Below are 21,588 nucleotides of genomic sequence, written 5' to 3'. Positions count from 1 at the left end.
AACTGAACTTTGATTTTTTTTGCTGCAGAAGTTATCTCAGCTAATTTTTGTTATCTAATTTGATAATAAGGTGATTGTATGCAGAATGCTCTTGCCAGAAACTCATACAGTGGTTTTGTACATAAATAAATAAATAATAGCATGTTCTCAATAGTATTTCAATTTAGGGGAGGAGGGGGGGGGGGCGCGAAAAAAAGTATGTCCCCTAGGGGGGGCATGACATAAAATAATTGAGAACCACTGATTTAAAGAATGTGACAAGGACCAATAGGAGCAATAACAACATATTGCATCCTATTTTATGATTATATTGCATACAAAATGGCAGAAAAACACTTAGTAGCCTAATGTATATTATTTTCAACTAACCCACATATTAGTCCTATAACACGAGGTAAGATAATACCAACTCTTACTTAATTAATTATCCTCAAAAACTCTACGTAGGTTAACATTATGGGAACCTAGGGTTTTTAAATAAATAAAAGGGTGCCAGTCCGTGCTAGGTGTTTACAGTATTTTAGTATAGGATCTAACTTCACCACTAAAGGGCAACAAGCAGCGATAAACACAATGAGAAATTTCTGGCCTCAGTGTGCATCGTTATGATCATGACCTGGAATAAAATCACATTGACATTTAGAAATCTTAACTAGTTCAGATGCCAGTTCACCTATTGTAGCACTATTTTAAAATGTCTTATCTTGGTAGATGTCTTCACTTAAATCAAATCAAACCAGTTGCTATCCAATATCACAAATAGCAATTTGCCTCAGTGGGCTTCAGATATAGTGACAGGTCATTGCAATGACGAAGCTGATTACAGTAGCCTAGCTCAGGAAAACCCTGGTCCAACATCAAATATATGAAGTTTGAACATAACCAATAGCCTATCTCTTCTGTGTCTCCTGTGAATCCTATTCCTTTACAATCATCATCCCATAAAGTGCACCATCTGCTGGCTGATAAATCAATTGCACATATATTGGGGTCCGGCAGACAGGTTCTAAAATATATAGATAAATATATATATAGATATGTTTAATTAAAAAAGCAAATTTTAACAATAAAATAAATACAGACGAACATATGCCTGTGTATATTTTACGTTTCTGGTATATTTAAAGGGGGGAAATAGCCCAATTTGGCATAGGGCCCTGCACTGATTCTAGGCAAACTGAAGCTTATTCGAATAATGACGCGAGATTGGACGCAGGAATTGGACCAGTCTGTCAAGCACAGGCTGCACATTGGGAAGTGGATTTGCAAAGTGACTGCTGAAGGCCCAACTACATAAATTTGGTTATCACCGGAGATAATTTGTGCACTCGAACGCGCCTTAGCCAATGGCAGCGTCCTATACAAACAGCTGACTGTTTCTTTTTTTTATACACCCAGTGTAAAAATAAATGTTTTCTAAAATTAATTTATCTTATCAATAAGATGAAAATGTAGGGAAGCGTGTCGGTCTGGTTGGCTGAGAGCGAGAGGTCGGTGAATGGAGGTCACCGCAGACACTGTGAGCCTCGGCGGTGAGACAGAAGAGAGGGGGAGCATGAACAGGGAGGACGGACAGCGGCCAGCCGCCTTCAAAAATGGCGTCTCCGGAGGAAAATGAGTAAAAAGAAATATTAGAACGCGGCCTGCTTTCTTTGCAATTCACCTTTTGGTATTGGAGTCTTTTGAGTCCGTCTCGTTTTTCCCGTTGGGGGCGGACTCGTCATTGCTTTTTGCTTCGTACGGCCGGAGAAAATAGATACAAGGGGAGCGAGCATTTAGGGAAATAAAGGCAGCCCCTTTTAATTTTGATGCGACGTTACTGACAGCTAGCATCTGCTGCTAGCCCACAGCTCTGCTCAGGAGAGAGATAGGGGCTGCTGGGAACGATTTGCATGCATAGGAGGAGGATAAAAACAACAATATTTTAAAATTGACGTTCTCCTTGCTCGTCTGTGGGGGGGTGGGGGCGAGATCGCTACCAACGTGGCCAGTTTATTGCAATCTTTTTTTCTGGCGGCTGCTGCTGCTAGCAGCGTAGCAGACTGGCCCGAAGAAAGGGTAGGAGAGACGGAGCGAAAAAGGGACGCATTCAAATCAAATGTTTATCAGCAATTCGTCCATCACCGGCCTAAATCCGCGGCGTCTTCATCATGACCGTGACTGATTGCGGAATCAATCTGCATTTGTGGAAAATAATACACGGGCAAGGCGCAGGGAAAGGAGAAAGACTGTCTTTTTTGGAGGTGGTTGGATTATAACCCCGTAGACCCCCCTCTTTTTTTCATCCAGCTTTCTCCTCCCCTCCATTTCTCTTTCAATATGCTGTTTTCCACTCCTGAGGACTTGCTTATGAAACCGGGGAAAATAGCCTGAAACCGAGAAACGTGAAAAGTACTGGCTTTATTTTATTTTTCTCCGTGGTGTGCTCTGCGACGATCTCGTCGGCGATCGTCCTCATCGCACACATTGTACGCCACATAAATGGATAGGAATTACCCGGGAACAGGATTTGGTGATCTGGGCGCAGGAGCAGGATGGAGTTACGAGAGATCGGCTAAAGCAAGGTATGCATTGGAATCAGACAATGTTGTACTTTTTGCAGGGCACACGGTGACCCCATGTCAACAAATTGTCGCCATTGGGTTCATATATGGTGTCATGCCTTGCCATTAATTGTAGTGCATTGTCATCCAAACAGTTACATAGTAATAATATTATAAACAGGAATGGAGCGTGCGTGTCGTGGGGGTGGGCGGGGTGGAGGAAGGAAAAGGTTGGGGATATTTAATTGTATGATTGACAGACGTAGGTAAAGGTGGACCTAGCGGGTTTGGAGGTGAGGGGAATGTCTGGAGTGGAGCATCCATATGAATATTGTTCTCCCTGTGTGCAGTCCTGGACACAGCCCACCGATAGATAAATTCACTGGATTGATAGGAGCTGCGAAGAGTGCAGACGCAGCAAACCCCCTCACAGCAGTCCCCTCTGAAAGACATCAACAAGAATAACTGATGCATACATAGGGGAGATGTGTTTAAATGAAACAGATTGTAAAAAAAACTGTAACGCAGTAAAGAGACCTGCACATAAAATAAAATCTGGAAATGGAGGCAGTGCCATACTCCTGCAACATTTCCAATGCGTTTTGCCCAAGCGTGATCTAGATAATTGGTGCTGGTTTTTGGATGGTTTATGTTCATTTGCATAATTCAATTGTGTATTTAATATTCCCACTGCATCAACCTTGCAATTTAACTGTTACCCTCAAATTAAACATAAAGCGAGGGTGCATTTATACGATGATTAAAAAAATAAAAAATAAAAAATTGACTGTGCAAATAGCTGTCTTTTAGCTTTACTTTAGCCTGGCTGCTAGCGCTGTGTAGCATATAATTCAGTTGAGGCCTGCCTATGCACGCAAGCATCTCTGCCTTTATTTAGCTGCACACATTTTTTGAGATTTTACCAAGAGTTAGCTGCCCGAACACAGCCCAAGGCCATCATGCTTATACGAAAAGTGATATTTGGCTAAACAAACGTGGCGAGTCGCTGGTGTTTGCATGCAGCTTTAGCATTTGCGTCGACTTGCACCATCCAGGTGTTGGCTACATCAACACATAATCAATGGCTGCAGACAAATCAATATTTCGTATTCGGTAGAAATTTAAGACACTGTATTTTTATCCTGGCTGTAATGTGCACATCGGTTACTCGTGGTGTTATTAACACATAAAAAGACTGGCCTTGCAGCCTTTCGGGCCTAGTCTCTGCATTTCTATGCTGCTAGGCGGTGCTAATAGCAGCAAAAGTGATAGCATGTTGTCTGAGCAGCCAGGCAGCCACGCATTTCATGTGTCTCTCTCTGGTAAAGAAAAGTTCCAACAGCTGAATCAAAAGCTTATTTAGCTTTTAAGTTTCTAAATTATATAGTGGTTGGGTCTCTTTGGCTCATTATAATAATTGCAAATTAACTATCCCATTATTTTTGCATGACACTTGCATTGCTGGTTTGACATATTTGCATCTACTGTAACTTGGGCATTACACAAAGTGTAATGCCCAAGTTTTTAATTATGTCATTGATCATTTATTTAGACGTTGATCTGACTGATTTTCCTTCCCTTAGCTGCAATTATAAATCAGATTAATTTTGTTTTTCACATGTATGCTACTGTTGAGAAGTGACATTTGGAGACTAATCACACTTAAAAGACTTGAGTTGTCATCTGATGTGTGGGTTGCTAATTGAACAATTAACTTGCGTGTTAGATTTTGTGCATTTTTAAAAGTGACCCAGACAGTCTTTTCTCAAGGGTCACATTTTGGGGAAGGGATTTAGGGTTTTATGTAAATGTACTCTGGAATTAATGATATTTCACTCCCCTTCCTCCGTAGTCTTGTATATGGGAGTTCCAGATCATCCCACCCTGAGTCTGAGCTCCTTCACCGACAAGCCTACGCCACCCCACACCCTCTGCAGGGCTATGCCACCAATCACCACCCAGGGAGCTCTGGCCAAGGCGGGGCTTGGGGAGCAGCTGGACGGAGTTTGGGTGAGATAAATGTCATACCTTCCATGTCACCACCATAAGGGACCCCAGCAATGAATTATTGTGCCTCTCCTTGCTGGCCCTGGTAGATTATTGTCATTGAAAAATGGGAACATTATGGCTCAATTGAGTTGATGCCCTAGATGTTAAAGCCACAGTTTTAGAAACGTTATGTTGTTGCAGCATTTATTCTCATGCAGTTTATCAATAGTTTAAGAGTCATTTTCAGACATAGTACGCATAAAGATTAAATCCATATTCTGATTTATGAATTAAGATTGTATGTACATCTCTGCAACTAGCAGTCAATACTGTATTTGCATTCCTAATCAATGGATCCATTTTCATGCTTCTGTCTTTCCTGCATGTAGGCCTGTCGGGGCTCTTTGACACTGGCCTGCACCATGCCAGCGCTTCCGCCCCTGATGCCTCCGTCATGAATCTGATCTCAGCCCTGGAGTCCCGGGGTCCCCAGCCTCCGCCCTCTGCTTCCTCCCTTCTCTCCCAGTTCCGCACACCATCCTGGCAGACAGGTAGGGCCGCGTGAGATCTTCCCTCATGTGTTGACATTCAAACAGGCCCCACAGTCAACATGACATTTAAAGAACCTCCCATGTTTGGCTGCATTATTATTCCAATGGTGGTGCTACTCGAGCCTTTACATAAAAATATTTCTAGTCTTAGTCTAGAATGCTTTTCTATTCCTCTTTCTGATTTGAATTATTTTGACATTTAAACGATAGCTTAATAGATACTAAGTAATTTTGCATCATCTTCTTTTTACCTAACAGCGATGCACACGCCTGGTCCTCCTGAACTATTCATCTCCGGAGCCCTTCCTGGCTCTGGCTCCTTCCCCTCCTCTTCAGCTCTCTCAGCCTATCAGCATCCAGCGTCCTTCTCCAGCCGCTCTTTCCCTACCGCCTCCCTCTCCCTCCAGGACACGCCAACGTTTAGTCCCACATCCAATGGTCTGCTCTCCCCACACGACCCCCTGCTACACATCAAGGCCCCTTCCCAATCCAGCCTGGGTTTTGATAGACTACTGTCCTCGCAGGGTGCCGCAGCAGCTGCCTACAGGGGCAGCCAGGATCCCACGAGTGCCACGTCGGCCCAGGCAACCTCTGCCAGGCACCTGCAGTCGCACCAGTTCAACCTGCTGTCGTCGCAGCTCCAGGACCAGTCGTCCCAGCTCTACAACGCATCGGTTTTTTCCTCAGCCCAGCCTCAGTCCCAGTCCCAGTCCAATTCGGCTCAGGAACGGGCAGTTCCTCGGCAGGACAGCGTCATCAAGCACTACCAGCGGCCCACGCCGACTCAGTCTCAGCTCTCATCCTCTGCTGCGCACTCCCTTCAGCACTACCTCAGCTGTGGAGGGGCAGGGTACCAGCAAATCGCCACCCACCACAGGCATGCCGGCCTTTCTTGCAGCCCACTGGGCGACCAGAGCCCCTCGTCCGACCACAAGCCAAGCGCTCGCACTGAACAGTATCGGCCAATCATCCAGCCTCCTTATTCCTCCTCCTCCTCATCCTCGTCTTCTTCCTCAGCTGGGAAAGGTGCCAAAAGCAACTCCAGCAGTGGCTATTCTTCTGCCAGCTCAGCATCCTCCTCAAGAACTCCTCACACGCCCCCCTCCGCTTCCTCTACGTCCTCTTCCTCCTCCTCTTCTTCTGCCACCTCTGGGGCTCATCCATCCAACTCCATCCCCACTTCCAGCTCCAGCGCAGCCCCTTCCCGACAGCAGCCGCCCCCTCAGGCAGCTCCTCCTCCGCCCGCCCCTCAGCAGCAGCAGCCCCCCTCCACCTCCTCCTCCGGCCCCCAGTCTCTCCCCAAAACCTGCCTCTCGGGCTACGGTTCTCCCGTGCCCCCAGTGAAGACCCCCAATTCGGCTCTTACTGGTCAGACCCCACCCCAACAACAGACACAGTCATATTCCCCTAATCAGCCCCCTCCTTCTCACCTCGCTCAGTCCTACGGAGGCTTCAGTTCACCACAAGCCCAAGACCTGAGCTCAGGTACAGGCGGGAAAGGCTATGGGAGTTTAGGAGGGCGAAGCCAGTCATACTCTACTGATATATATGGAACTGACTCTGCTTATGGCTCACTTCCCTCCTCTCTTGGGGGAGCTGGAAGCCCATCACTGGGCTACGGAGCCCCAGTTCACTCCCCCGCCCTTTTAAGGTCAAGTGGTTCTTCAGGCAGCGGTGCATCAGGGGGAGGAAGCAGTAGCGGCGCAGGTAGTGGAAACTCTGGGTCAGGAGGAGGAACGGGAAACAGTATGACCAATGAGAGAGGCGGAGGCCGTAGTGGTGGAGGCTCCTATCATATTCCAGATTCTAGCCCCTCTCCATCAGGCAACTCGGGCATCATCCGTCCAGGGCTGCACTCCCCAGTGCCTACCTGCCCCACACAATCTCCGGGGGGCGCCGGCTCTAATAAATACATTTCCTCGGTTCTGTCCCCACCCTTCCTGTCGTCCCCACAGGGCTATCCTGACACTCGGGGCCCGAGCTCCCAACCTCAGTCTTATCATTCCACTTCCTCTAAAACGAAGGCGGACACTTCCATGCTAGGTGTAGGTTCTCAGAGATCCCAAGAGGAAGTTGATGATGACGATGAGTTCTTGATCCAGCACCTGCTGCAAGCCCAAGCAAGTCCCGGTCCACAGGCCGCTCATCACCAACAGACATCCCAACAAACGCAGCCACAACCCCAGTCAGTGCCCCCAACGTCTGATTCAGGCAAAGGCCTAAGCTATGACATGGGTAAGACCTCAGAGGAGCGGTACCATCCCCAGAGTGTGATACGTACCCACAGTGCAACATCCACTGCAGGAGTAGGTAACGCAGGGTCTGGAGGTTCTATCTCTGGGCTGGAAAACCAGCTTGAGATGTCGTTAAAGAAACAACATCAACAACATCATCAACAACAACAACAGCAGCAAAGAAATGAGAGGTCTGTCGGAAGCAGCAGAGGGAGTGGAGGGAGAGGCAGTTCTGAACAAGTGCACTCCCACCTCCATCACCACGACAGCCTAGGTTCAGTAGTCCACTATGGGCGGGGGGACCCGTACACCCAACATTCCCTCGCTCCCCAACACTCCTCACACAGTCAGCACGTGTCCTCACACTCCCAGATACCATCGCATACCCAAATGGAGCTCCAAAAGAAACCGCAGGAGCGCACCGAAATCCCTTATCCTCGGAAAACACCGGAAGTACAGCAACAGCATTCCCAGTCCGCCACCGCCTCCCTCATGGACTCTCCCACTGATCAATCACGTCAGCCGCCACACCTGCTCCAGTCGGTGCTGTCTCACACCACTCGCAACAAACTGGAGCCCCATCAGCAGCACCACAAAATGGACTCCCACCAACAACAACAACAACAGCTCCACAAGATGGACTCTCATCAGCAACACCAACCGCATCACAAAATGGACTCCCACCAATCACATCAGCAGCACCCGAAAATGGACTCCCACCAGCATCAACAGCACCACAAAATTGACTCTCATCCCCAACAGCAGCAACACTCTATAAGCCAACAGCAAATGGAAGGCGCTGGAGGATCCCTTGGCTCGAGTAAACATCAGGCTCAGTCTCAGTCCCAGACCACCCAGCTCCAGCTTCAACTGCAGTCCCAGGCTCTGGAGGTGGCGGCGGCTCACTATAGCCACGGGCCCCCTTCGCATCAGCACGAGCAGAGCCAGGTCAAACAAGGCTCAGCTGTGTCTTCCTTGGACATGCTGGAGCGCTCCCTTTCTCAGACCTCCAACACAGACGCGGAGGACAGACGTGGCAATGCGGGCGGCGCTGTGAGGAGCGGCAGCGATCGCCACCGACAGCAGGAGCAGCAGAGGCAGCAGCAGCAGAGGCAGCACCCGTCCCACCACCACTCCCAGCAACACCCGGCCTCAGAGCTCCACTCCTTCCTCTCCGAGCCCAACATGAGCCTGTCCCCTCCGCCTCACATGCACCATCTTTCGCAACACCACCCGCAGCAGCAGCAACAACAACAGCAACACCCCAGTTCTCAACACCAACAGACCCACTCCCACCACCCTCACAGCCAACAGCACCCCCACCACATTCCCCCGCAGTCGGCCTCGGCCCACTCCCAGCCCCAGGCTGACCCGCAGCAGCAGCTCACCCCTCAGCAAAGCCAGCTGGACCAACAGCGCTCAGAGCAGCAGCACCAGTTCGACACAGTCAGCCCTGTGGAGAAAGCAGACCAGAATCAACAGAGCAACCGCTTTGTACCTCTGACTTCCATCTGCTTTCCAGATTCCCTCCTTCAGGATGAGGACCGCTCATTTTTCCCAGGTATGGAGGACATGTTCTGTGCAGAGGACTACAAGTCAAGCTGTGCTGGAGGCGCGGGACCGGTGCAGGAGGAGATGAACGAAAGCCATGCCGGGCAAGAGGGAATGGATTCAATGAAGGCTGGACAGAGTGCAGGTGGAGCAGGGGGAAGTGGCGGAGCTAGCTACGACATGATGGGTCACCATGGTGGAGATCAGGGTTATGAATCATACTGTCATGGCCTGGAAGAACCCAGCAACAACACCATGACTCTGGATCTAGACTCCCTCAAAACCCACGAGCTCCCCTCCACCGTCAACACCGAACAGCTAGGATTGATACAGTCCCAGGCCACAGCCATGGGTATGGGCTCCAATAATGCTGGTCCCAACAATGCTGGAACTAAACTGTCCTCTGGGTCCGGGAGAACTAGCACAGGAGCTAGTTCTGGAGGGCTCCAGTCTCCTATTTTCTGCTCATCTCGTCCCAAGAAGCTCCTCAAGTCCAGCTCTTTCCACTTGTTGAAGGAGCGCCGGGACCCCAACACACTGCCAAAGAAAAGCTACGCTCAAGAATATGAGTTTGAAGATGACGAGGACAAAGCCGACCAGCCCGCTGACATTCGGTTGAACAGCCGGAGGCTCCCGGACCTGTTGCCAGACTTGGTTTCCAGCTGCAGGAAAGGAGGAGGTGGGAGTGGCTCTCTCAGCCCTTTAATGGGCGACATTGATTTCTATCACTCCTCTGGCTACTCCTCTATGGGTTCACACAATCTCATGCCTCAGGATGCGCCTAAGAAGAGGGGCCGAAAGCCCACCAGACCCAAAAGGGATGGCCCCCCTAGGCCAAGAGGCAGGCCTCGCATACGCCCCATGCCCGAGCCCTTCACACCGCGAGGGATGATGGGGGAAATGGGTGGGACGACTGTAGGAGCGGGGTTTGCCGTGGAAGGACGAGGGAGGGGTAGGGGTCGCGGAAGTAGAGGTAGAGGAGGAAGGAGGGAGGATATGTACATGGAAATGAGCGGGAAGGAGCAGGATCAGATGCACCACCATCACCTCCAGCAGTCGCAGCAGCAGCCACAGCAGCTCCATCACCAGCCCCAACAGCAGATACATGAGCCTATTCCTCCTCTGAAGGTAGGCATCTTTTGTAGTTTGTGTTACCTGTGCATGGCTGCTACGTGCAACTGCTACGGACTATTTGTTTTCTAAGGATATTTTGTTTTTCGCTGTCTCTGTTTAACACTCGCTCATTGTACTTTCTTTCGCATTTATTTGTTTTCAGACTAGTCATGTTTAGGGTTCGGCTCTGTTTAAGTTGTTTTGAAATTAAAATGCTAATTTGTATGTAAAAATGTATTTATTTGGTTTTGTTATGTTCAGAAACAAGTTACTTGAGATCTTACTGTTTTTTTGTTTTGCTTTTTGCTTTGCTTTAGATTAAGTTACCAATTGGTACACTGTCCTCATCTGATGCCTTGTTGAGGACGGACTCTTTGTCTGGCACGGACCCTGCTTTGTCGGACGGCTCGGTCGGCTCTGCACCCTCACTTGGTTTAAGTCCCGGACCCCCCTGCAGCACCGAAAGCACCAGAAGTCAGGACAAGAACAAGCAGAAAAGCCAGATAATGAGTGAAGGAGTGGATGAAGAGGGGCTAGAGGAAAGGGTAAGAACTGCTGCATTATGTCTTTGCTTTGTAACCAGAGAATGCATGAAAGTCTGAATTTAAACTGATTTCATTCAAGTATAAATGTGTATGGTTTACCTTGCTTTAGGGCTGGTATTTGAGCAAAATCTTCTGTTATTTTTCTAGGGCGATGAGAAGGACTCTGAGTCCAAGGCTGGCTTCGTCGCGTCATTCTTGGACTTCCTCAAGACGGGGAAGAGACCTCCAGGCTTGGACATCTCACCAGGAATGGAACATGACAATGGCGAAACGTCTCCTTGTAAATCTGGGGGTCTGCACCCATTGTCTCCGGCGCAACCACCCCCACCGCCGCCGCCACAGTTTGGGGACAGCGAAGGGAACGGGGGTCTGGCTTTGGGCAACTGCTCCAGCCCCAAACGCTTGGAAGACGAGCTAAAGAGGAACCTGGAGACCTTGCCCTCGTTCTCCTCCGACGAAGAGGACTCTGTCGGAAAGAACCAGGACCTCCAGAAGAGCATCTCCTCGGCCATCTCAGCCCTGTACGACACTCCTCAGCTGATCTCCAACATCCAGTCCCAGCTACCTTCTCCGTCTTCACCGCAGCATCAGCACCAGTCGAGCCAGCAGTCTCCTCTTACTCCCACACTGCTGCCTCCCACGCTTAGCCCACAGCCGACCATGCATACCCCTCATGCCATGCCCCAGTCCAACGAACCGGACGTCCTCCAGCCAGAAGAGGGAGACATGGGTGAGAACGGAGAGGAGGAAAATCAGGAGGAGAGGAGCCCAGCAGGGGACAGAGAGAGATACATTTCAGAGGAGAGACAACCCCAGCTGGAAACACTGGGTGCGCCTAATCTTGATGGTAAGGCCGGGAGCTAACGGTTTATTAATTTCTTGTCCCATTTTCTTACACATTGACATATTTTTTTTAATATTTTCCCCCTACGGGTTGAGCTATATCAGTATTTTTAGTCAAATTAAATGTCCCATTATTTAAAAAAATATGTTTTAATTGCATTTGTGTTGCTGTTTTGAGGTCACTTGATCTATAAAATTGACAGTAACTGGGGTGGTGGCTCACCGGTAGAGCGAGTACCATTAAGGCAAAAGTCCTTGTCGGAGCGGATGCGGGTTCGACTCCGGGCTGGGCCAGTTTACTCCATGTCTGCTTCTCTCTCCCTTTTCCAACTCTGTACCTATCCAATAAAAATTGAAAAGACCCCAGAAAATATCTTAAACATATTTATTTTCTTTTTTTTACCTCAATCTAATCTTTCTGCTCTTTCCTTCCAGCGGCCCTTCCCGAGATTCCACAAGCGCCAGTGACTCCCGAACCTCCCTCTGCCCCTCCATCTCCCGCCTCGTCGTGCTCCTCTCCCTCCCACTCTCCACTCCCTCCCCTCTCTCTCCCCTCTCCCTTACCTGTGACGGAAGAGCAACAGGAGAATTCCCAGCCTGTGAGCCAAGTCGCTCCCACGTCCCCGTCTCCGTCACCTCCCCCCGCCGCTACTCTCCCTCAGCCCGCAACTTCTCCTCCTCCCCCTCCTTCTTCCACTTCCCCTCCTCCCCCATCTCTCACTCAGATAGAGTCTCCCGTGCCGTCTCCGGAGTCCCCCGCCTCTCCGGAAGAGGCCCCGCCGCCCAAGATCACCTCCCTGCACCTGGCCCAGAAGCAAGAAGATGCAGCCATCGTCGGGGAGAGTGAAGAGGATGAAAGCGAGAGTGGAGGGGAGGGCATCTTCAGAGAAAGGGACGAGTTTGTGGTGCGGGTGGAAGACATCCATACTCTCAAGGTATTTGTGTGGAAATGTGTGTTCCCTCCCTAAGCCCTTCATCCATAATGAATAATTAAACACAGATATGTATTATTGATTTACAGATATAAAGGTGTCAATACAGGCTAAACATAGTGTATTAACCAAGGGAATAATCACTTGGTGCTCCTTTTTTGAAGAAGTAAAGTGAGAAACCTGAATCCTCTAGTAGCTGTCAAGGTTCAGAGAGATGTTGTATTTACCAGCGTGCCGCGTGTTTGTGCACAGCTGGCACTGCAAACGGGCCGGGAGCCTCCACCCATCTGGAGAGTGCAGAAAGCTCTGCTGCAGAAGTTCAGCCCTGAGATCAAAGATGGACAGAGACAGTTTTGCGCCACAAGCAATGTGAGTATCCCCCCCAAGCTTACGGTAATGTATCCACACCTGCATAGAGTCAATTTGAATGGACACTTTTCACAGCCCCAGCTACATAATAGCACACAATGAAAATACTGTAGTCATTGCTGTGATGTATTTAAATTATATAGATTAATTATTGCAGTCACATTACCATAACTTAAACTATTTACACTGAAAGTTGTGCTTTTTATATAATTTTTTTTAATCTCTTAATATTCTGTTTCTGGTTTAGTATCTTGGCTACTTCGGAGATGCCAAGAGACGATACCAGCGAATCTACGTCAAGTTTCTGGAGAATGTCAACAAGAAGGATTATGTCAGAGTCTGCTCTCGAAGACCTTGGCGCAGAGCCACACCCGGTCTCAGGTACCATTATTTGCCATATTGGAATCTTTACCTAGATTTAGTAGGAATAGAAATCCCAGTTTGCTCAGATCAGGGAATGCCAATGCCCCCTCCTAGAGCCAGCCTAAGGAGTAAAGCATGGAGTTGAGTGCCTGGGGGCCATGTTTAGACTGATGGGGCCGGATTGGATTTAGCCCCCAAAACATGAAATAGGCTATTGATACTTGAAATATGATTTTTTTTTTTTTTTTGAATAAGCGAGGATAAGATAAATAATAGCGGCTATAAGGACATTACTTCTTAATTATAGATTTCCAATCTATAAACATTTATCTATACATACAGTAGCTCACAAAAGTGAGTACACCCCTCACATTTCTGCACATATTTCATTATATCTTTTCATGGGACAACAGTGAAGAAATGACACTTTGATACAATGTAAATTAGTCAGTGTACAGCTTACCAGAGCTTCACAGGTTGCCACTGGAATCCTCTTCCAATCCACCCATTCATGACGACATCACAGAGCTGGACCTTACGCTCCTCCACCTTCCGTTTGAGGATGCCCCAAAGATCCTCAATGGGGTTTAGGTCTGAAGATATGCTTGGCCAGTCCATAACCTTTACCCTCAGCTTCTCTAGCAAGGCAGTGGTCGTTCTTGGAGGTGTGTTTTGGGGTCGTTATCATGGTGGAATACTGCCCTGAAGCCCAGTTCACGAAGGTTGGGTGCACATGCTCAGCATCATATCCAGAGGTTGGCGTTGGAAAATAGACGTATGAGTGCTGCCAGCATTGCTGCAGGTCTTGAAGGGGTGGGAGGTCAGCCTGTCAGTGCTCAGACCATACACATCATACTGGTCTACATGGCTGTCATCCCAGAAGGAAACCTATTCTAAAGATGATGCAAAAGAAAGCCCAAAAACAGTTTGCTGAAGACAAGCAGACTAAGGACATGGATCACTGGTGGTCCATGTCTGTGGTCTGATGAGACCAAGATAAACTTATCTGGTTCAGATGGTGTCAAGCGTGTGTGGTGGCAACCAGGTGAAGAGTACAAAGACAATTGTGTCTTGCCTACAGTCAAGCATGGTGGTGGGAGGGTCATGGTCTGGGGCTGCATGAGTGCTGCCAGCACTGGGGAGCTACAGTTCATTGGATGCCAACATGTACTATGACATATTGAAGCAGAGCATGATCCCCTCTCTTACTAAACTGGACTGCAGGGCAGTATTCCAACATGATACGGATGATGTAGGAGGCCAAGGTCTCTAATATCCACCAGCTTTGTGATGTCGTCATGAATGAGTGGAAGAGGATTCCAGTGGCAACCTATGAAGCTCTGGTGAACTCCATGCCCAAGAGGGTTTAGGCAGTGCTGGAAAATAATGGTGGCCACTCAAAATATTGACACTTTGGGCCCAATTTAGACATTTTTAGTTAGGGGTGTACTCACTTTTGTTGCCAGCACTTTAGACATTAATGGCTGTGTGTTGAGTTATTTTGAGGGGACAGTAAATGTACACTGACTACTATACATTGTATCAAAGTGTAATTTCTTCAGTGTTGTCCCATGAAAAGGTATAATGAAATATGTGCAGAAATGTGAGGGGTGTACTCACTTTTGTGAGATACTGTATATCTGATCAACTCTAAAGTGGTTGACATCCCTAAAAACTACTTCCTTCATGTGTCAGACGCCAATCTCTTTCCAGAATGGCGTCCCCCCCTCCTCCTACCGCTCAGGCACCACCGAGAGTAGCCGATAAAGAGGAGAGGGTGTCTCCACCGATCCAACGCGAACAGAGGGAGAAGACAAGAACAGCAGCCACTACAAAAGAACGAGAGAAGAAGGAGACCCCAGCTGCTGTTCCCAAAGCAAACGAGAAGGAGAAAGAGAGGGAGCCAGAGAGAGAGAGGGAGAGAGAGAAGAGAGTACAGCCGCAGCAGGACAAAGTGGAGAAACGTGCTGCAGCAGAGCGAGGTAGGGCCAAGGAGGAGAAGAAAGCGGTGGAGAGGAAGGAGAAGGTAAAGGCAGAGCGCCCACCCAAGACCAAGCCGGCCAAAGTGAAGGCAGAGCCACCGCCCAAGAAGAGGAAGAAGTGGCTGAAGGAAATCCCTTCATCATCTGACTCGGACTCATCGGAGGAGGCAGCTAGTGAGAACGAAAGTGAGATCCCATTTTGATTCTATGTGCTTGCTTTACATTTCTTATTGATTGGGGTTTTATCACATGTAATAATCACGTATAATACCAGAGCATCTGTTATTTCTGCTGTGTGTGTACCATGGTAGAAGGTCGGGCTTTGGAAGGTTTTTAACTCTAGTTCTCGTTCACTCAGTGCCAGTCAAAGGCGGAGTGAACAACCGTGCCATGAGGGAGATGTTCAGGAGCTACGTGGAGATGCTGGTCAGCACAGCCCTAGACCCTGACATGATCCAAGCCCTGGAGGACACAGACGGTGAGAACTGCACACTGCACACACTTCTTCCTCTGCATATTTACAATAGAGTTTTTTTTTTTGGAAACGTCTGCTAACCATTGTGTGTCTAACCTAACCTGTCTGTCCTGAAATGTCTGCATTGACACATTTATATTGATGGTTTTGACGGTGTTTTCAAAATCATCTTTGAGGATGGGTGTGCAGTTTATACAGGTTAAATAAACATCACCACTAACAAGAAGCGGTTGCCAAGTTTCAGCACAAGCCATCCAGGTGGACAAACTGCCAATGCAATAGCAGGCAAATTGTTGGGAAATTCATGCAAATTTCAATGAATCCTTTTTAATGGTTTTGGAAAATCCAAAATAAAACAAAAAGTGTGACAGGTTGAAGGGGGAATAACACCGGGAATACTTTGAATATGCCATTTGGTGTTGCAAAATGACTGGCAGCTATGTAAATGATGACTAATGAAAATTCCTCTTCTATGATTGGTCGAGTAGATGAGCTATACCTCCCACCAATGAGGAAGATTGACAGCATCATCAGCGAACAGAAGAGGAGGCTTTTGAGGAGAGTCGGCATGAGTTCTCAACACCAGGTAACTTGGATGTGCTGCTTCTTGCTCGGCCCTTGTGACTGACAAAAAACATGTTCTTAAAAAAAAATATTTTTTATACATTGCTGTGTTTTTAATTTTTTATATATTTGAGCTTCTTTTTAGATCTCATTCATATCTATGTCATTAACGTAATAGATTCTAGTGCAGAAAAACAAGCTGGAGTTGAATTTATTAGTCAATAAACAGATAGTTCATTTACAATGATAATTGACTAATCGTTAAAAGTGATTTATCTTAGCAAAATGCAGCTTATCAGGTGTGAAGATTACCTGCCTATAAATTCATGTACATGGAGTTCTGACATTTTTCTAATTTTGTAATTAAAAAACAATAAGTTTGCAAATATCAGGCCTGTTTTTCTTTTACTTCATCGCTATTCTGTGTCAGTTTTTAAATTGTATCCTACTTTTACCTGTCGTTTCCCCGACAGGAAGTCCTGCATGCCTACCCCCAGCTAATGGTAGAAACCCTGGACTCAGGAGTGGTGAGGGTGCGGCTAAGCGGGGACGCTTACAACCGCAAGACCCTCAACAGAGTCAAAAAGACCCTGCCTAAACCACAGGTAGGTTTGTTTGTGTTTGGGAGTGATAAGACATTCTGCCCTTTACATAGCACAGTTGTCGGCTCCTTAATAGATACCTAAATGTAATTCAAAGAAGCTGAAAAAATCTAAAAGTGTTTCAGACAAGCAGGGCTGTACAGTGCGACAGTTTTGATCGCATTTGCTACAGAAATTGATCACGTGCGATGATGAATACAATTCCACTTGCACGAGTGCGACAGCTTGCTAATGAGCAGATGCTGTCCGTCTGAGACACAGAGGAGTGCTGCACAACTCTGCTTAGCACTCTACATTAACACTCTCCAAATTCGGGTAAATGTAGTCTTAGGCAAGTAAGTTATTGAGTCCACCCTCCACTTTGGCTGGTGAAAGATGTGTGCTCGGGACCTGTGCTTGTGCGGCGATTAATACACTTCACCAACGGTAATAACCGGAAGGAGACGGCACCCAGTTAAGTTAGCGCGTGTGCAAACAGAACATTTCCTGTGCGCCTTCACATTAAAAGCCTGTTACTACCCAAACGTGAGTTAACTTTTATTTTGAAGCCGGTAAGAACAAGAAGTTAGCGCTTCACAGCCCTGCAGTGCGCTAGCTTGAAAATCAACTGCTTCAGCTGCAGAGAGCAGTCAACAGTAGTCTTTTTAAACAAAGTTTGAAATAACTGATAAGCCACTGAAGAACTACTCCCAACACATTCACAACAACCTATTTAACTTATTCCAAATTTTACCAATATGTATAGGCCTACTTGTTTATTTAATAGGCTATGTTTAATGTTTTAAAGTTTGGTTTTAATTAACAGAAGGACATTTAACAAAAAGAAATATTATTATGAATATAATAATGATATGTATATATACAGAAAATATATAGATATTAATTTTATGGGGAGAAATAATTCTGAATCAGCAAAAAATTACAATTGGCAGGTTAGATTTTTTTTCTAAATTGCAATCAGTGCACCCCTATTAATTTTTCTACAATTATTACTGCACACACTAGGATATGATATTAATTGAGAATTTCAAATGAGACCAAGATGACAGGCTAAACGGTAATTAGAGCGAAATGCATGGGTTAAGGTTATGCAAGTTTTCGATCATACTTTGTGTGCTACTGAATTTATTTTTGTGCTACTGATTTTTTTTGCTTGCTAGCACCAGTGCTACCACCTAAAAAAATAAGCGTACAGCCCTGCAAGGAGTACCCTTTTTTCCATCATCAGAAACCCATTGGACAATTGTAGGACATTTTTAAGGCGATTCTTTACAGTTTTTGGATGGCACCGAAACCAGTTTCAACAAAATTTACTTTTGCTGTAAAAAGCAGATATATCACAGGGGGCAGAAAGGGTTAAAAACAGTATCGGCTTCCCTTTTTCAACACCTGCTGCACGTTTCCAAACCTGCTCCACTTTCACTCTGTCTTACATAGATTAATGTTCACTGTAACTGGATGTTTTGTTTTTTTGCCCAGTGAAGTTGATGCAATTGTCTTTAAATTAATCTGATTTCCTTTTTTTTATTATTTTTTAGGACCTTAAACTATCAGCCGACATGAATCGGATCTACAGCCTCTACCACTCCCTGCATCACTATAAATACCACACCTTCTTACAGTGCAAGAAAGAGGTAAGCTAGCACACATTTCTTAGCTCGAGCTAGGGCTGGGGCCGCTGGGCGATATATCGAATATATTCGATGTATCGCGAGATGTGCTCCAGGGGATGTATAAAATGACCCTATCGCGACCATCGAATACAAATTGGCACGTAATGTGTTTTTTTTAGCCGCCACCGGCAAACTCGCTGGTGTTCGCTCCTATCGCTCTTTCCCGTGGCTCTCTGCCCCTCTGCCTCACAGAACATGCATTGGAAACTCACTCACTCACCCCTCCCAACCAGAGTCTCCTGGGCGCGCACCTGTGACGTAGTCTGTGCCCTGTGAGTGTTTACTTTTATCGCCATGTGAAAACAACGACGAGAGGGGCAGAAAAAAAGACGAGGGCTCTGCTCTTACGACAGCCGAACGAGCGGGTGGAGGGGGCGCGAAAGACGGCGATGGTGGCTCTTATGACAGCCGAACGAGCGGGTGGAGGGGGCGTGAAAGACGGCGAAGGCGGCTGTCGTTCATAGCATGGACCTTTTTTGTAGACGGGCGCTTGACAGCATAAGGGGCCGCTGTACAGAGCCTGGTCCTTATGAGAGGAAAGCGAACGAAGGATGATGATGAGACTTTGCTTTCTTTAGACTATAGGCTATTATTCTCAGCCGTATTTATTTAAATCCTCTGATTGTCTTCCAGTTTTATTTTCATTAACTAAATACAGGAGAATAAAACAATAAGGCAGGTAACAGAGGGACGATGAGCCACCTGCTGTTTGCGCTCGCATGAATCTCTCTCTCGGACTAACAGGCAGAAAACGAAACTTAGACAGGGAGCAACTGCTCTTAAAGCGACAGTAACCATTATACATGTCAGAGCCTTTTATACACATAGACTACTATTATGGATCAAAACCTGTTCTGCATTTAAAGTGTGGCTGCTATCTTCAGGGGGTTAGTGGTGATAAACAATTAGTAAGTGGTTGTAATGAGTCATAATTAGTGTTCTCAGTTTACAGATTAACAGAAGATGGAAAAAACTGTTTCCAAATAAAATAATGCTGGATCCATTGCATGGGAGTGGAAGGATGTGGAATAATCAATACAATGTGCAAACTCTTTGCCATGTGCAAGTTTCAAATTGTTCCAATAGAAAGCACTAAAGAATATAAACATGTTTCATGTAGCCTAATGCATTGTTAGTGCAGGCACATTTTGCAGGGACTATTTAAATCATATTACTGGTTTGATGTTATGCAAAAAATAAATTAAATTGAGCATTTAGGATGTGCTCTAGAGGAGATTTGAAATATATCGAGATATATATCGTGTATCGAGATATAGTAAAAAAATATCGCGATATTGATTTTGGCCCATATCGCCCAGCCCTAGCTCGAGCTATCACTACTTGTGAAATTCTCGTACGCATTTGCATCAAATGTACCATATGGTAGAGCACAAATCTCATTTGATAAAACACACGGAGCCAGCTTGCATGTGCTCTTCTTTTTCGCCAACGTCTCAGCATAACAAATGTCTTTTTATTTTTCCCCCACTTTTCTCAGACCAACTCTATTGAGCAGGCAACCGAGGACCCGGGCCAAGAAGAAGTGGTGCAGCAGTGCATGGCCAACCAGAGCTGGCTGGACACCCTCCACAGCTCCTTTATCGAGCTGCTCACGCTCAGCACCAAGGCCTGAGGCCACCACGAAAAAAGAGATCTCGATAATGAATTTAAAGCTAGAGGATATAAAAAAACAACAACAAAGTGAAAATACAAAAACGGGAAGAAATGGATCCCAATGTACAGCCCCCGTCCCGTCCCGTCCCGTCCCTCTTCGAATCTCTAAGATCCGAGGATGAATTTTTAAAGGCCTTTTGAGGAACTCAAAGGGGTCTATTCATGTGACCTCGGACACTGGCCTCTGTTCTTTTTCTTGTTGTTGATCAATGACTAAAGAAATGTCTTACCTTGTGTGAAAGGAGGAAGAGGGGGGGTCGAAAGACAATTGGCCCGCTCCGGTGAAAAAAAGAGAGCGAAGCATAGTGGGAGGACGAAAGAGGAGGAGCCGCAACGCCAAGTCAACGGATGAGGAGGAGCCACTGACATCTTGTTGACTCTGTCATGAAGACGAAAGTTCAAAGAGAAACTATTACCACTTAGTTTTTACATAAATTATTTTTTTGAAGACTAACATCAAGCTTGTTGGCTTTTGAAAAGAGTGGAAGAGGGTAAGAATGCTTTTTAAACTGCGTGTAGAGTGTGCAGTGAAATGCGTGAGACATTGGACTTGTCCATGGATAGAAAAATTAAATGTGATGATTAACGCTCTCTATCTCTCTCTCTCATCCTGTGCTATGTAAAGGGCAGCACCAGTCTGCTGTGTGATATTATATAAACACATTTTTATTATTTATATGAGGAGGTTTTTAACTTAAACTCTCACAAGCGCTGGGTTGCTGCCCTAACATTTTAAGAAGAAAAAAGAAAAAAAACTTTTATTTTCCACAGGTTCAGTATACAATCGTAACCCACATATCCAAGCCGTCATCCCCTCTGTACAAAATAACCAGACTTTGACACAGAAGTATTGGGTGAAATACGATTGGTGTAAAATATTAAAAAGGAAGAAGCGGAAGGAAAAATAAAAGAAGAGCCTGGGGGGAAAATCTATTTGAAACTTAACATTGTTGTGCTTCAGTTCAATCATCATTCAGTCATGCAGGTGCAAAGAAAAAATAAGTAAACTATCCATTTCCCATGTGGGAAGGAGTATAAATAAGTAATATTTAAAGAGGAAATAGTCATTTCATTTTTATCATTTTGATGTTTGTGCATACTATGACTTATTTTGAAAACAATCCAATTTTCCATAAAAAAGGGAAAAAAGGCATGTAAATATTGTACAGTTCTTGATGAAATTCTTTGTTTTCTTGTACATTAACTCTCCTGTATTTGAGAAACAAATAAAATCTGCAAAGAACAAACGGTGTCTCATTTCCCTATAGTGTGTTTGTGTAAATTCAATTAGATTCGGGTTATATTTTTAAGCAACTAAAATGCTTAAAAATATAAGCCCCCCCCCCAAAACATTTATTTTTTTCTAAATCCCTGTGTTTTGAAAGATATTTTAATTATTTTACAAATGTAAACATTTTTGAAACATTCTAAATATTTTTGTGCGTTTTTAAACACATTTTTAAATACATTTTAACATCTTAAGTTTTTTAATCCTGCTTCCTTTAAGCATGGATAGTAGTGACTGAGTGTGCAGTGGAGTGAGAAAGATAGTAGGGGTGTGCGGAGACGTCATTATCTGTATCTG

The 21,588-nt window shown here is 46.0% G+C and overlaps 1 protein-coding gene across 2 annotated transcripts; it reads left to right on the top strand.

Moving 5' to 3' along the window:
- The first annotated feature begins 1,610 nt into the window (after positions 1-1,610).
- prr12a (proline rich 12a) lies at positions 1,611-21,240 on the top strand. Of its 2 annotated transcripts, none has more exons than XM_080049030.1 (15): positions 1,611-2,564; positions 4,396-4,553; positions 4,922-5,083; positions 5,342-9,996; positions 10,299-10,526; positions 10,674-11,373; positions 11,805-12,304; positions 12,554-12,670; positions 12,918-13,051; positions 14,747-15,201; positions 15,374-15,493; positions 15,979-16,076; positions 16,528-16,659; positions 18,195-18,290; positions 19,828-21,240. In XM_080049030.1, the coding sequence occupies exons 1-15, from the start codon at positions 2,482-2,484 to the stop codon at positions 19,960-19,962; spliced, it is 7,773 nt and encodes a 2,590-aa protein (XP_079905156.1). In that variant the 5' UTR covers positions 1,611-2,481; the 3' UTR covers positions 19,963-21,240. The 2 variants fall into 2 exon arrangements, with proteins under 2 accessions (XP_079905156.1, XP_079905155.1); XM_080049029.1 differs by having other exon boundaries at positions 14,729-15,201.
- Positions 21,241-21,588: the final 348 nt, after the last annotated feature.

Source organism: Ammodytes marinus (assembly GCF_949987685.1).
Source record: "Ammodytes marinus genome assembly, chromosome: 20".
Lineage (NCBI taxonomy): Eukaryota > Metazoa > Chordata > Actinopteri > Uranoscopiformes > Ammodytidae > Ammodytes > Ammodytes marinus.
The sequence above is the reverse complement of the archived record's forward strand: the minus strand, read 5'-3'. Positions and strand labels throughout refer to the sequence as shown.

What these genes read in the sequence shown, in the direction of transcription:
- prr12a (XM_080049029.1), top strand. Translation starts at nt 2,482, where the DNA reads ATGGATAGGAATTACCCGGGAACAGGATTTGGTGATCTGGGCGCAGGA. An exon ending in AAGACATCCATACTCTCAAG is followed by an intron (nt 12,305 to 12,553) that starts GTATTTGTGTGG and finishes GTTTGTGCACAG; the next exon opens with CTGGCACTGCAAACGGGCCG. An exon ending in AGTTTTGCGCCACAAGCAAT is followed by an intron (nt 12,671 to 12,917) that starts GTGAGTATCCCC and finishes TTTCTGGTTTAG; the next exon opens with TATCTTGGCTACTTCGGAGA.